The following is a 13,869-nucleotide window of genomic DNA, read 5'->3' on the forward strand; positions in this document are numbered from 1 at the left end:
GAAATGAAATTTGTATATAATTTTTTTTTTTTTGGCTAAATGGCTTTCTCTTAGTTTTGATCAGAACGATTTTGAGAAATGAGGTGTGGGGAAGGAAGCCTAGCTGGCCTCCAATTTTTCGGTTGTTTAAAAAGGCTACTAAAACTTTTAATTTTTAACGAACGTTTTTATTAGTAAAAAATATGCGTAACTTAAGAATTAACTTACGTAACAAACTTTTATATTCTTATATTTTTATTATGTGTACGAGGGGGTTTGTACCCTCGTTAATACCTCGCTCTTTACACTAAATCGTAAGTTTTGTCCCAATACTTTAAGAATGACCCCTGAATCAAAAAGGCCGTAGAATAAATAGTTGAAATTAATAAAAATACTTTAGCATAAAGAGCGAGGTATTAATCTCCTCCTAAATACCTTGCTCTTTATGCTAAAGTATTTTTAGAACCCCTCATATGCGTAATAATCTCTGTTCGTTTTAAATTTTAATGCTATTCCTTACTTTCAATTAAAAAAAACGTTTCATGTTTATTTTTTCATTGTTTTTTTATAGTAATGCTAGAAAATCCTGCGCCCTTTTCATTGAATTTTTCTTCCCCCATGACATATTCCCCCAAGGAAAGATCCTCCCACATAGCCCCCTCCCATCAACCCCACCCCCCAAACCAAAAAAAACAAACTGAAAACGTCTGTACACTTCCCAATAACCAATACTATATGTAAACACTGGTCAAAGTTTGTAACTTGCAGCCCCTCCCCCAGGGATTGTGGGGGAGTAAGTCATTCCCAAAGACATAGTTATTATGGTTTTCCACTATGCGGAACAAAATGGCTATCTCAAAATTTTAATCCGTTGACTTTTGGAAAAAAATGAGCGTGGGAGGGGGCCTAGGTGCCCTCCAATTTTTTTGATCACTTAAAAAGGGCACTAGAACTTTTCATTTCCGTAAGAATGAGCCCTCTTGCGACACTCTAGGACCACTTGGTCGATACGATGACCCCTGGGGAAAAGAAAAACTAAAACAAAAAACAAACAAATAAACACGCACCCGTGATTTGTCTTCTGGCAAAAAATACGAAATTCCACATTTTTTTAGATAGGAGCTTGAAATTTTTGCTATAGGGTTTTCTGATACGCCGAATGCGATGGTGTGATTTTCGTTAAGATTCTATGACTTATAGGGGATGTTTCCCCCTATTTTCTAAAATAAGGCAAATTTTCTCAGGCTCGTAACTTTTGATGACAAAGACAAAATTAATTGAAACTTATATATTTAGAATCAGCGTGAAAATGCAATTCTTTTGATATAACTATTAGCATCAAAATTCCGTTTTTTAGAGTTTCGTTTACTATTGAGCCGGGTCGCTCCTTACTACAGTTCGTTACCACGAACTGTATGATATTTATCAAACGGTTCGGGGTGACGAACTTGTTAGTAAGAATCGATGTGCTCAATAGTAATCGATACAATTTCGGGTAGGGGGTGATGGAATTTCTGCTTGGGGGATTTTTGACGGGTAAAATTTTCCATGGGGAGGGAAGTTTCATGAGTGAGCTTATCGGGGGAAATTTACCACTGGGGGAATTTTCTATTCGAAATTCTTTTTATTGGTCTCACTTTTTCATTGCCGACTCAATTTTACGTATGGAGATGTTAAGGGTAATTTTCTGGGATAAATTTTCACCGGAATCGAGTTGTCAAGAGGATTTTTTATGGGAAGAAAGGGGGGTCAACGGAGGTGGAGCCGGATTTTCTGGCACTTTTCAAAAATCATTAGAAATAAATAAAAAGTTTAAACAATTTTTCAACTGAAAGTAAGGAGCAACATTAAAACTAAAAACGAATATAAAGTGTTTACGTATATGAAAGTGGCTGCTCCTCCTAAACACTTCGCTTTTTACTCTAAAGTTTCAGTTTTGTCCCGATTCTTTATTAACGATTCATGAATAATAAGACGATCTTTTTAAGTACTAAAAAACTTCAGTGTGAAGAAGAAGGTGTTGAGGATGGAGTAACCTCCTTTGTATACTTCGTATAATTTCTGTTCGTTTTAAATTCTAATGTTGTTCCTTACTTTCAGTTGATTTTTTTTCTCTTTAATTTAATTATTTTCCGTAGACTATCTCAATCTCTAATAGTCTAATTCGCTTCTTATATTAAGTAAAAGACAACAAGAAACAAAACAGCAGTCCCTAAAACATTTGATAAATGTTAAGAACTAATTAAAAAAATCTAGTACATTGAATTGGTCAGTCAAAAATTAAAAAAAAAGTAATATGTAGCGCCTAAAAATAATATATCTGAATGCTGGTGAAGCAAACATTGCAAAATTATTGGTAAAAAAAAATGAAAGAGGGGGTTGATATACAGATGGATAGATAATACTTAATTGATAAACGACAATTAGAAGGTAAAGAAAAAAAGAAGAAGTAAGAAAATAAATAGCTGAATAGAAAACTCAAGTCAAACAGTGTAAAACGAAAACAGAATCACAAAACAATGCAGGTTAAAGATCTAATAATGAGAGAAAGATTAGTACAAGGGTAAAGAGTTATTTATAATGGTTAACGCTGGCTTAATGCCTAAATGCATTAGTAATAAATGAGGGTGAAGAGGTGATACTCGATAACGAGAAAATCGATCAAATGAATAGCTTCACTAATTTGGGTAGTGGGTGAGGAATATAGCGAAGATCTAAAAAATATAATACCCAAGGCCCAAGATTGAAAGTTGAAAAGAATTTTATAGAAATAGGAAGATAATTCAGCGAATAAAGATTAGAATATTGGAAACGATAATCACGAGAGTGGCATGTATGGCTCTGAAACACGGGTGCTCTGAAAGACCAGAGAAGATTTGTCAGAAGGTTTTCCGAAGGAATTATTTTCCATAGTAGGGTTCTTGGATATGCGTTATGCTACTTCTACAATTTTAATAATAATTAAACCCTTTTAGGGGTGTTACAATTGTGCAGGAACGCCTATTTACAAAATGTAGGGGGGAGGGGGCAAAGATTTTTTCGTTTGATTATTTAATGGAGATTCAAAAACAAAACAACACTGAGCAAATGTACCTAAAATTGGGGATAATGACGACTCCGCAGCTTAGTGAAACCGTTGAGTAATCTGTCCCAATCCAGTTTCTTGACCTCTTCTTTTTTCGACAGTCGTGACTGTGAAATTGATGAAGTGTCCGTGTGCTCTGTTCTCTTGGCCCAAAATTAAATTTCCCACAAGTTTCAACCGTGCTTGAGCTAGATAGGGAATACGGTTGAAAAAAGCTAGAAGAATAGAAGATAAGTCGGAGAACTAAGAATAGAATAGTGAAAACGAATGTCATTATGGTGTTCAGGTATGGCCGCTGAAATATGGGTGCTTCGAAAGATCCAAGAAAATTTTGTCAGAATGTTTATCTAGGACATTCTTAGAAACTCATTTGGCTAACCGTAGATCTAACCGTAAGATGTACGAAATTCGTGGTTTGATCCAACTTTCTCGGGCTATAATGACTTAAAGGTTACGTTTTACTGATGAATGATGCCAGATTGCCAAAGATTGGGGTTTTGTTTGTCTATATTTGGATATGCATATAAGCCACATCTACAATGTTCATCCTAATCATACCCTTTTAGGGGTCTTACATTTGCACAAGAACCCTCATTCAAAAAAATATAGGGGGGTAAGGATTTTGTTGCCGAGGGAAAAGCAGGTTGCCCCAAATGAATGAATGAATGCTCTTTATTACCCATCTATAAAAAAAAAAAAGTAAACGACGGAGTACAATAAAAGAAAGGAAAACAAAAAAAAAAACTTGTCATAAAGGTATACACAAATTACTAATAACACCAAATCTAAAATAGTGCGCCCTTCCACAGGTGAGAAGAGGACTGGTTACGTTTCTGAAACTGTTCACCCCCGGCCTGAACCGGTTCCACCACATCGAAACGGTTAACGATGTACATATCCTTGAACCACCTAGGGGCCTGAAGCAAAAGCTTCGCGTACTTAGAATAGCACTTTCGCAACACTCGCCTATCAGAATAAGTAAAAATGTGCCAAAACGGTGTCAAATATAGAAAATGCGGGAGAGCCACACTATTATAATTCAAGAAAGGGCTTTCCATTCCAGATTCAGCTGCGATGTAACCACACTAGCATAAGCAATTTTAAGTTTCTGTTCAGCATTCCGAAGCAAAAGCTTTCATGTATTCTTGATCGAAGACCCAATCGGGAGACCTAAATATTTTGGTAAATTGGTGGGTGCCACCTCACTATCACCTAGACAGACACTATCAGGCATATAACTACCGTGTAAATTAAAGAAGAGGATTAATGGGGTGGAAAAGAGGCAACAAAAAAGATTTAATGGAAACCGGAACTAAATAGCAGGGGATAAAGAGTGAAGTTTTGAATTGATTGAGGTGGAAAAGAAGCGTGCGCAGCTGTGTTGGCCTCATGCGACTTATGGCTGCGCTCAGTTGATGTCGTTAGTAACAGTAGTAATTTAATGAGCTATCTTAGAAAATGATACAGTATAATCAGTCTTAGCTTCAAAGGTTGACTAGTCGCCAAGCTTATTAGTTCTATATGATTTTCAATATGAAAAAACTAACATTTTAATATGCAATAATATCTGCAGAACTTCGGGGGGGGGGGTTCAAAATGTGCCATGTGAAAGTCAAACAGAATAAAGAGTTTCATCAATCCTTGCAACAAGCATTGGCTAGTTTCTATAATTTGTACCTGATTATCAGTATAAAAAACTGCTAATATTTTAATAATGCAATGATATTTTCAAGTCATCTGTCGTTTCAAAATAAGCTTCCCAAAATCATAACTACAAATGCTCTTTCGTTTCTGTTGGTATTTACAGGAAAGTTTTGAAGTTGACTTTTCTAATACTTTGAATTTTATGTCTAGAACTCCCTTCAATTATGGTCTCAAATACCTATCTTTTGAAAATTGTCTTGGATTCTAGGAGAAAGCCTTGTATTTGAGTGGACAGATGCTGAGTTACTATTCCTTCTTAGTTTTTTTATGTTTTAGTTTTATGGTTTCATGGTATTTTGGTCAAAAGGTAATTACACCGTTTTGTAAAGTTGAGGCAGTGTGCAGCCATCATTTATGGGGGGCAGAGGGTGAATATATACTACTACTACTACTAATAATAACTCACTGCAGCACCAAGCCGCATGAGGCCAACACAGCTACGCACGCTCCTCCTCCAACCTAATCTATTTAAAGCCTCCCTCTTACACCCTCCCAGGAAGTTCCATTTCCTTTAAATCTTTATTTATGACATCCTCCCAACCCAGACAAGGACGACCTGCTTTCCGTGTAGCCCCAGACGGTTGGCGAAAAAGGACAATCTTCGGTAATCTGTCATCCTTCATCCGTAGAACGTGGCCTAGCCATCTCAACCTTTCTTTCATTATAGCCCCAGAAAGCGGGATTGAACCACACTTTTCGTACAACCTACTGTTTGAAATTCGGTCAGTCAGCCGGGTACCCAGAACAATCCGTCGGCAATTTCTCTGGAAAACATCTAGTAAATTTTCATCTGCTTTTCGGAGTGCCCATGCTTCAGAGCCATATTTGACCACTGTCATCACTGTAGCTTCCAATATTCTAATCTTGTTTTGTAGACTTATCTTTCTATTCTTCCAAACTTTTTTTTTAACTGTGAAAAAACACCCTGAGCCTTAGCTATTCTACTTTTAACATCTTCACTGCTCCCACCATCTTTACTAATAATACTACCAAGGTAATTGAAGCTCCCAACCTGATCAATCTTTTCGTTACCTAAGGTCACCTGTTCATCTTCACTTATTCCTAGCCTTAATGACTTTCAGGCCTATTGTAGCACCCTGAACTCGCAAAACCTCTTAAAATTCATTCATTTTGCTCACACTTTCATCTAATATGCTTAAATCATCAGCATAATCAAGTCCAGGAGCGTTCTTCCTCCCCATTTGATTCCATGGTCTCCAATTGCCTTTCCTGTGCTCCTTAAGACGAAGTCCATCAAAATGATCCATATAAAGGAGGATAGAACACAACCCTGCTAACTCCTGATTTAATACAAAACCAGTTGCTAACCTCATTTCCTACCTTAACCGCAGCAGTATTATTCTCGTACATAGCACAAATCACTTTAATGTATTTTTCTGGTATACCATATAACGATAAGACCTTTGTTAACGCTCTTCTATCAACAGAACCGAAAGCTTGCTCATAATCGATAAAACTGAGGACCAAAGGTGTTTGACAACGAAGGGACTTCTCAATTGTCAACCTAAGAGTGAAAACATGGTCGACACATCCTCTACCTTTTCTAAAAACGCATTGTTCTTCCCTTAAAACTTTGTCTACAGCATCTCTCAGTCTAAAAATTATCATTTTACTCAGTAATTTGCTACCTACAGAAACCAGACCAATGCCTCGATAATTACGACACTCACTCTTGTCACCTATCTTATACAGTGGTTTAATTAAGGTTTTCCTAAAATCATTGGGTACCTCCCCTTTTTCAAAAATCATGTTCATAATCTTCAGTAGCTTAATCCTAACCTCAGAGCCACCATATTTAAGAAACTCATTAATCATACTATCAGCACCTGGGGCCTTATTATTTTTTAATCCTTTTAGTACTGTCGCTAATTCTTCTTCACTAAACAGATCTTCCTTCACATCCAGGGTATCACTAACTTTTTCATTTTCGTCTATGTCTTTTCCTGCAACTTTATCTCGGTTTAGCACATTCTCAAGATGTTCCACCCATCTTTCTTTAATTTTTTCCTTATCACTAATTGTGGCCCCATTTCTATCGTTAACTGGGACTAGTCCGGATTGGCTACTCCCTTTCAATTTATTAACATGCCAGTATAATATTTTACTATTATGCCGTCTAGCCGCATCTTCCAGATCCTCAGCAATTTTATTCATCGCCTCCACTTCACATCTCCGTAGTTCATATTTTTATGCTTTTTCCACTTTCTTTAGATTCCTTTTGTTTTCATACGACCTATCACTCAGATAATTCTTATACAAACCCCTTCTACTCTCTATTGAACCTAAAGCTTTTTCACTGATATTCCTAGTTGCAGTCTTAGCACTCTTCCCTAGGACACCATCAGCAACTTCACAAATTGTTTTTCTGAAATTATTCCATCCATCTTCCACATTAAGTGAATAATACCACTTCAAAATAGTTCCTCGTGTAGCTGCTGGTTTCATAAATCACTTTTTGAGTCGATCTGCTAAGAGACTGGAAGCTATATTTGTCTGGGACAGAATGCACCTCATCGTGTGCTTTTAGCTCAAATCGGTGTTAGGCGGCTTGTGGGAATCATATGTGTATGTCTTGTCTTATTCCATGTTCCAAATAGCCAAACTTTTTTGTCTTTGCCAATTCATGGAAGTTCAGGGGTTTATATTCACCTAACGTCTGTTTTCAGTAACAGTTAAAGTGAGTGTTGTGACCTTTTAGAAAACACAGTTTAGAAAAGTAGTGTCGATCAGCTTAGCTTGGTTTTCTATTCTTTATAAAACCTGCTCTAAATACGTAGTGGTAGACTGCAAAATAATTTTTCAAGGAAAGCTAGGAAATAATTTGAGAAGTGCCATTCTGCTCAGTATTTATTATTAGGTCGATGAACCTTTTAGTTTTTTAGAATGGGCCTAAGGTTGAACAGATACTTCATATTGGGCCTCTGAAATTATTTAAAAGTCTACGAAATGAACAATTGTAAAAAATTTCACATGAAGCTTCGTCGCTAGTTTTATTCATAACACGATCATATCGTGGGAGAATGTCTTTGATTTTGCTTCCACGCTTGAAGATGGAGAATAGTCTGAATTGTATTTTGGTATAAACATAATTTGAAGTTTTTTTTTACCTTTGGTAGCGGAGAAGATTTTGTCGTTTTTTTCAATACATGTTACTATGCTGTAGCTTATGTTACCTGTCCAGGTTTTTGTTATTTCTTGTTTCTGCAGTCCTACTGTTTCATTGTAAGACGAAAATTTTGGTATTAATTGAAAATCTATCAAATTAAATTTTACTTTTTTTTAACGTTTAGATCATTTTCTAAGAAAGAGATCAGGTAATAGCATACTTTTGGCTTAGTAAATTTATGGACTTGAAGTTAATGAATCCAGTAATATGAACATATTGTCCTTTTGATACAAGCTGCTGCTTTAGGCTTGTCACCAAGTCGCATGTTTCACAGCTAACAGTGGTACCAATTCACTAACATATGGGAGGGGCCTAATTTATTTTTCGAAATACTGAGGGGGTAATTTTCTTGATTTTTCGATTTTTGTCAATGGTGCCACTAAAAAGGTACTCTTCACAATATAGGGGGCTAATCCGGGGGGGGGGGATTTGACCTCTTACCTCCCACTGTCACCAATTGGTGTTCGGACAGGGAATATAAATCTTAATTTTTAAGAAATTCCTTTGCGAATATACATGGTCAAGAGTAAATCTGATGATTTTTACTTTAAATTTGTAATAACATGAGTTGGCGAATTTGCTTCTGAGAGTATATTAAGTATAATACTTCTGAAAAAATTTATTCTTTAATCCGTTAGTTTTAGTACCTACTTCTTTTAGATCTCTTTAATAATGTATTTTCATCCATTATAGGAGGTCTGGCTTTTCGTTTGACCTAAATTTTAGCTGAAATTCTGGAAAGTAAAATTTCTGGTAACCTATTACCGTTTGTCCGAATACCTGATCTCAGAATATTAAAATGTTCTTCCTCGTAGCCCTAAACTGCAATCCAGCCATATTTATTTCCACTGCCATATTGTTTGCCCAGCCAGACAACCAGGATTACCACCCCTAGTGATTTATCATTATTTCTAGTTGTTTTTTTTATTGCCCAAAACAAAATCACTAAATTAGCACATAAATCACTAGATTATTGAAGAAAATCATTAAGTAAACCAAAAAATCACTAAAATCTATTGATTTTTTTTTTCACCGCGTGGCAATCCTGTGGACAACCCTATCCTTTGATGGACAAACGCTGATACGACCACATGCAACTGCTGTTAATACAGCTTTAAGAACTATTGGCTGCTACTGCATCGAGTTTTCTTTTTTATATTTTCTTTGGAGCAAAAGATCCACCTGGCAATTCAAAATAATTGATAAATAATTGATGTCAAAATAATTGACATCTGATAGAAGTAGGGTGAAGTTTCAAAGAAAGAAGACAAAATTTTCGAATTTATGTTTTGAAATTTGGAGTTATTGATAAAACTACTTCTATAAAGTCACCTGACAAACAAAATCATATCGAAATTTTGCTCTTAAGTGTTCGATTTGCAATAGCAAACCGGACCCAATTCATTGGTGATTGTTTCAAATCTAACATTGTAATAATATTTTGTACTGATTTACTATTCCGTTAATTAATTGATTCTGATACTTCTTTCTATTCATGAATATAAACAAACCATTTTTCTAATGTTATCATTCTACCTCCCATTTTGAATATTTCGCTTGAATTTATATGCTCTATGTCGATAATGAATTTTTTTTTTCAGTCGCCGAAAGATGACAGAATGTTGACATGGTGTCAACATTTTACAAAATTGACAAAAAAGAAACAAAGTTTTTTTAATTAATGATTAATACCTATTACGCTTGAGTCTGCTGGTAGTTGGTGGTTCCTTGGGTTTTCAGTGTCGAAATACAGTTACAAGTAATTTTACTTCAATTTATTCGCACAAAAATATGCTGCACAAAATTAAAACTAATTTTGTCTCTGTTCAGTATAACACAAACTAATTAAAAACAAATATTTGCAACACAACTCTGGGAATGTTTTCAGAGTAAGGTGTCGACGCTATTGTGTATATTATAGTAATTTGTTCCATTTGTAAAAACACCTTCTAAACCTTACTTCATTTCCAGCTTGTTTGTTTAATGCTTTCCTTTTGTTTTCCTTTTGCTTTCCTTTTGTTTTAAAATTCCGTGTTTTTAAATTTACAATCAAATCATATTCGAATGTTGGTTAAATTCTGCTGTTTTGTCTTATTTTTCCACTTGATTTTATTATTAATTTTTGTCTTAATACAAACAAGCACTTGCCCCAGTCGCAGATAGTTTAGGGGAGCTAAACTTCAAATAAATTAAAACGGTTATAATCATTTTGTAGTTTTGTTTCTACTAAAATAAAGTAGAGGGCCCATTTGGCAGTATAAGCAAATTAAATACGAAATTTTCAATTTTTCCACCCTTCTATAAATTTCGCTGTTTCGTCTTATTTTCCTCTTGATTTTTTTTTATTTTATTTATTTTGTCTTAATAGACGTGCTTGCTACTTCAGTTTAAAAAATAGTTTTCTCGTAGATTACAGCAATTAAAACCAGAGGGGATATTTCCAGGTCTTAACGGGAATGGTCCGCCGTCGCCAACGTCTAGCCCGACGAAAATTGGTTCCTCTCACTACAGCCAGTCAGCTCAAGCTAGTCCAACGAATACTTTAAGGCATTGGAGGCCTAGGGCCAGGAGTGCTGATGAAAGCTCAAAAAAGGTAAAGATGGCGCTACTGTAGTAGGAATAACGATAATATGATTATTAAATAGTATAATAAAATATGACGTAAAAAATGAATAGAATCTTTTTTTAAATATAATAAATATGAAAATCAAATAAATAAATACAAATAGAATATAATTATAAATAATATAAATATAAGTAATCTAAGAAATGATATAAATAAAATAAACATGAAATTGATTTGTAAGAGAAACGTGAGCTTAATTGGAATTAAAGACTATTAGTGCTACTGACAAGTTATCCCCCTCCCCCTGCCCCACACACACACACACACAAAAAAACAGTGTTAGTTTTATAATTTGCTCCGAAACAACTGAACTTAATCGTATGCTGCTCCATTAAGCAGCTGTCACCGCCCTTCTATAAGTATTTTTGTAGTATTAATCATTTTGTCTGGTAGTGATAGATGGCGTTTTTTAACTAAGGTGAACTTGACTTTCCTCTCTTATAAGATTCTCATGCCTTTTGGAATGAGTTAAGGAAAGTCTTCAGTCTATTGAATGGTTTGGTGTTGTCAAACATTTGAACCTTATCGTAAATAAATAATAATGAAAATAAATTTCAAATTTAAGATAAATTTGAAAATAACAAATTTCATCATTAATCTCTCTTTTTCGCCATTTTTCGCCATTTTTAAATACAAGGTTTTTAATTTTTCAACGTTTAAACTTCCTTGATTTCTAATGTCGCCAATCGTTTTTATCCGTCTTTAACCGTTGTATTATTGCAGTTGTTGGGGCAATTTCACTTGGGGAAGACCCTCTAAAAACCCTATTTCTATGCAGCTGAGGAAATTTAGATTTTTCATTCTTATTTTATAAGTTTCTTGCTCTTTGAAGGAGGGGGTGGGTGTCATTTCCCATACCTAAATTAAAGATGTAATCAGCTCTTTGAGGCAATGAATAACAATTTTTTATGCAACTAAACTGAACAAGACCCTGATATTCCAATAAATATAACTTGCCTCAATGTTATGAAATAACAATTTGTTATTAAGTATATTAAGTATATTGTTTAGGGGCGAATTTCACTCTTATCACACAGTCCTGATCCGTTACAAACTTCTTGGTTGTTTTTTTTCGTCATCTGTTGTCAATATTTTTTCATTTCCCTTAGTGTTCATGTCTTGGTTTTTAAATGACCTCATTTCTGTCGACATCTGTTATAGTTTTATGTATGATAGAAGATCCGGTGATAAGTTTGTCTTATTAATTACATTTGTGTCTTTTCCTGCTTTTCATAATATCTACGATTTTTTTTTTTCCATAATTTCCTGTAATTCAATCTAATAAGGTTGTTTCTGGTTGAACCGGGATTTGTTTTAAAAATTTAGAAATCAAATGATTTTAGATCAGGGCTGCCCCTCTTTGGGATTTGCTCCAATATCTTGGGCTTTTTCTTTGTAGGGGGTTGCATTTCCCAAAAATCTACGGGGGAGGGGGCAATTTTGTTGGTTCGTTTAAATTGTTGAAGGAATATACCAATCAAAAGCATTTTTCAATGAAAATAGCAAAACCAAAGTATTCTTTCGAAATCCACGGGGGGGGGGGTAAATATGAGGGGGCTGTAAATCAGTGCTACTGCTCCTTGGAATTCTCCACAAGATCTTAGGACTTCGTGTCTGAGTTTGGGCTCTTGGAGAATAATTTTTTAATCACTCGATGACTTGCGGTTTTTACGTTATACATCTTTTAAATATAAGTTTCCTGTAATCTTGTTCCTACCAAGAAGAATCGTCAGAAATTTATTTTTTACAGGAAAAGAAAAGATAGGAAACGTTAACTGGTCTTAACGGCCACTGGAGAAAATATTATTAAAGAATAAGAAATAGTGACAATAAACAAAAACATGGGACCTTCTGAAAGGTATATGTATGTTATACATTAAAAATTACGGTCAAAAAGTATTCAATGTATATATTTTATTATTAGTTAGCAATTGTTAAAAAAAAATTTTGTTTTAAAAATTTTGAAATCATTTCAGGAGAAAGAAATCAAATGGTATTATTTCAGTCTTCCTTGAATTTACCCATCATTGTTTTGTATATTCTTTTTGTCGAATCGGAGGCTCACCATATTAATTAATTTTTCTGTCTTTTGCATGCTTCTCATGATACTTACTATTTTTTTTTATAATTTCCTATAATTTTATGTCTAATTTCTGAACCGTTTCTGGCATAGCCAGAATTTTCTTTGAAAAGGGGTTTGAATTATTTCAGGGCAGGAAGGTTCGATGCCAGGGTTGTCACACCTAACGATTTGACACTATTTGTTTGTGATTTTTTTTTTTCATTGCCTAAACAAAAAAAAAATCAGCACATAAATCACTAGATTATTGAAGAAATTCACTAAATCAACCATAAAATCGCTAATATCCACTGATTTTTTTGGGTGGCAACCCTGTGCGATGCTGTTATTTTTGGATTTATTGTGTTTGTCCATCTTCGTTTGTAGGTTTTTGTTTGTTGATTCGTAGATTGCTGCTAATTTAATTAATCCTGTTAAAGCCTATTAGATGATTTTATAATTTTTTTTTGAACTTCTGACTTTAAGATTTCTTTTATAATTCCACGTAGCTTGTGTGTAACCAGCTCGTTCCAGGGTTCTTTTTTTTTCAAATTTATTTGTTTCTTTTTTCCCAACCTTTTTATTCCTTCTTAAAGTTTTCTTTTATGCTTGCATTTTCTCCTACATTCTCTACAGACTGACAGTTTGTTAGCCCAAAATCAGTCTTCTTTTTTTTAAACTATTGAATGTTTCATATAGATATTGATATAGTCCACAAACGTTTTATAATTCTTCCAAGTACCCTCTTTTCTTCTTCCCCCCCCCTCAAGACCAATGCTCTGAATGCTGACTTTTTTTGTTGATTCCAGGTTCGTTCATCTAGGGAATCAATTGAGGACTGGGAGATTCCTGCTGATGAAATTCTCATAGGGCCACGGATAGGTTCAGGGTCTTTTGGAACTGTATATAGGGGACATTGGCACGGTCCAGTTGCTGTGAAGACACTCAATGTTAGGGATCCTACTCCGGCACAATTGCAGGCTTTCAAGAATGAAGTGTCCGTCCTCCGCAAAACAAGGTCTTCTTCCGCTCTTTTTTTTCTTTGTTTAATATTTTTACTTTATTAGTCCCACTCTCTCTCTTTCTTTTACTTTTTTTATTTGGATGGTTCTTACGGTAGCTACTGTAAGGTATTACATGGTACTGCATATATTATCACATGGTATCAATTACATATAGTATGTATAAAATTGTTTTTTCGTTGTTTAATATTTGATACTTTATTAGTC

The 13,869-nt window shown here is 34.7% G+C and overlaps 1 protein-coding gene across 1 annotated transcript in view; it reads left to right on the forward strand.

Annotated features, from left to right (window-relative positions):
• Positions 1-13,869, forward strand: part of LOC136032724 (raf homolog serine/threonine-protein kinase Raf-like) — a 116,817-nt gene that overhangs the window by 62,394 nt on the left and 40,554 nt on the right. Inside the window, 2 exon segments of the mRNA XM_065713041.1 lie at positions 10,400-10,548; positions 13,450-13,658. Coding sequence (XP_065569113.1) covers positions 10,400-10,548; positions 13,450-13,658 — 358 coding nt within the window.

Source organism: Artemia franciscana, chromosome 11 (genome assembly GCF_032884065.1).
Source record: "Artemia franciscana chromosome 11, ASM3288406v1, whole genome shotgun sequence".
Lineage (NCBI taxonomy): Eukaryota > Metazoa > Arthropoda > Branchiopoda > Anostraca > Artemiidae > Artemia > Artemia franciscana.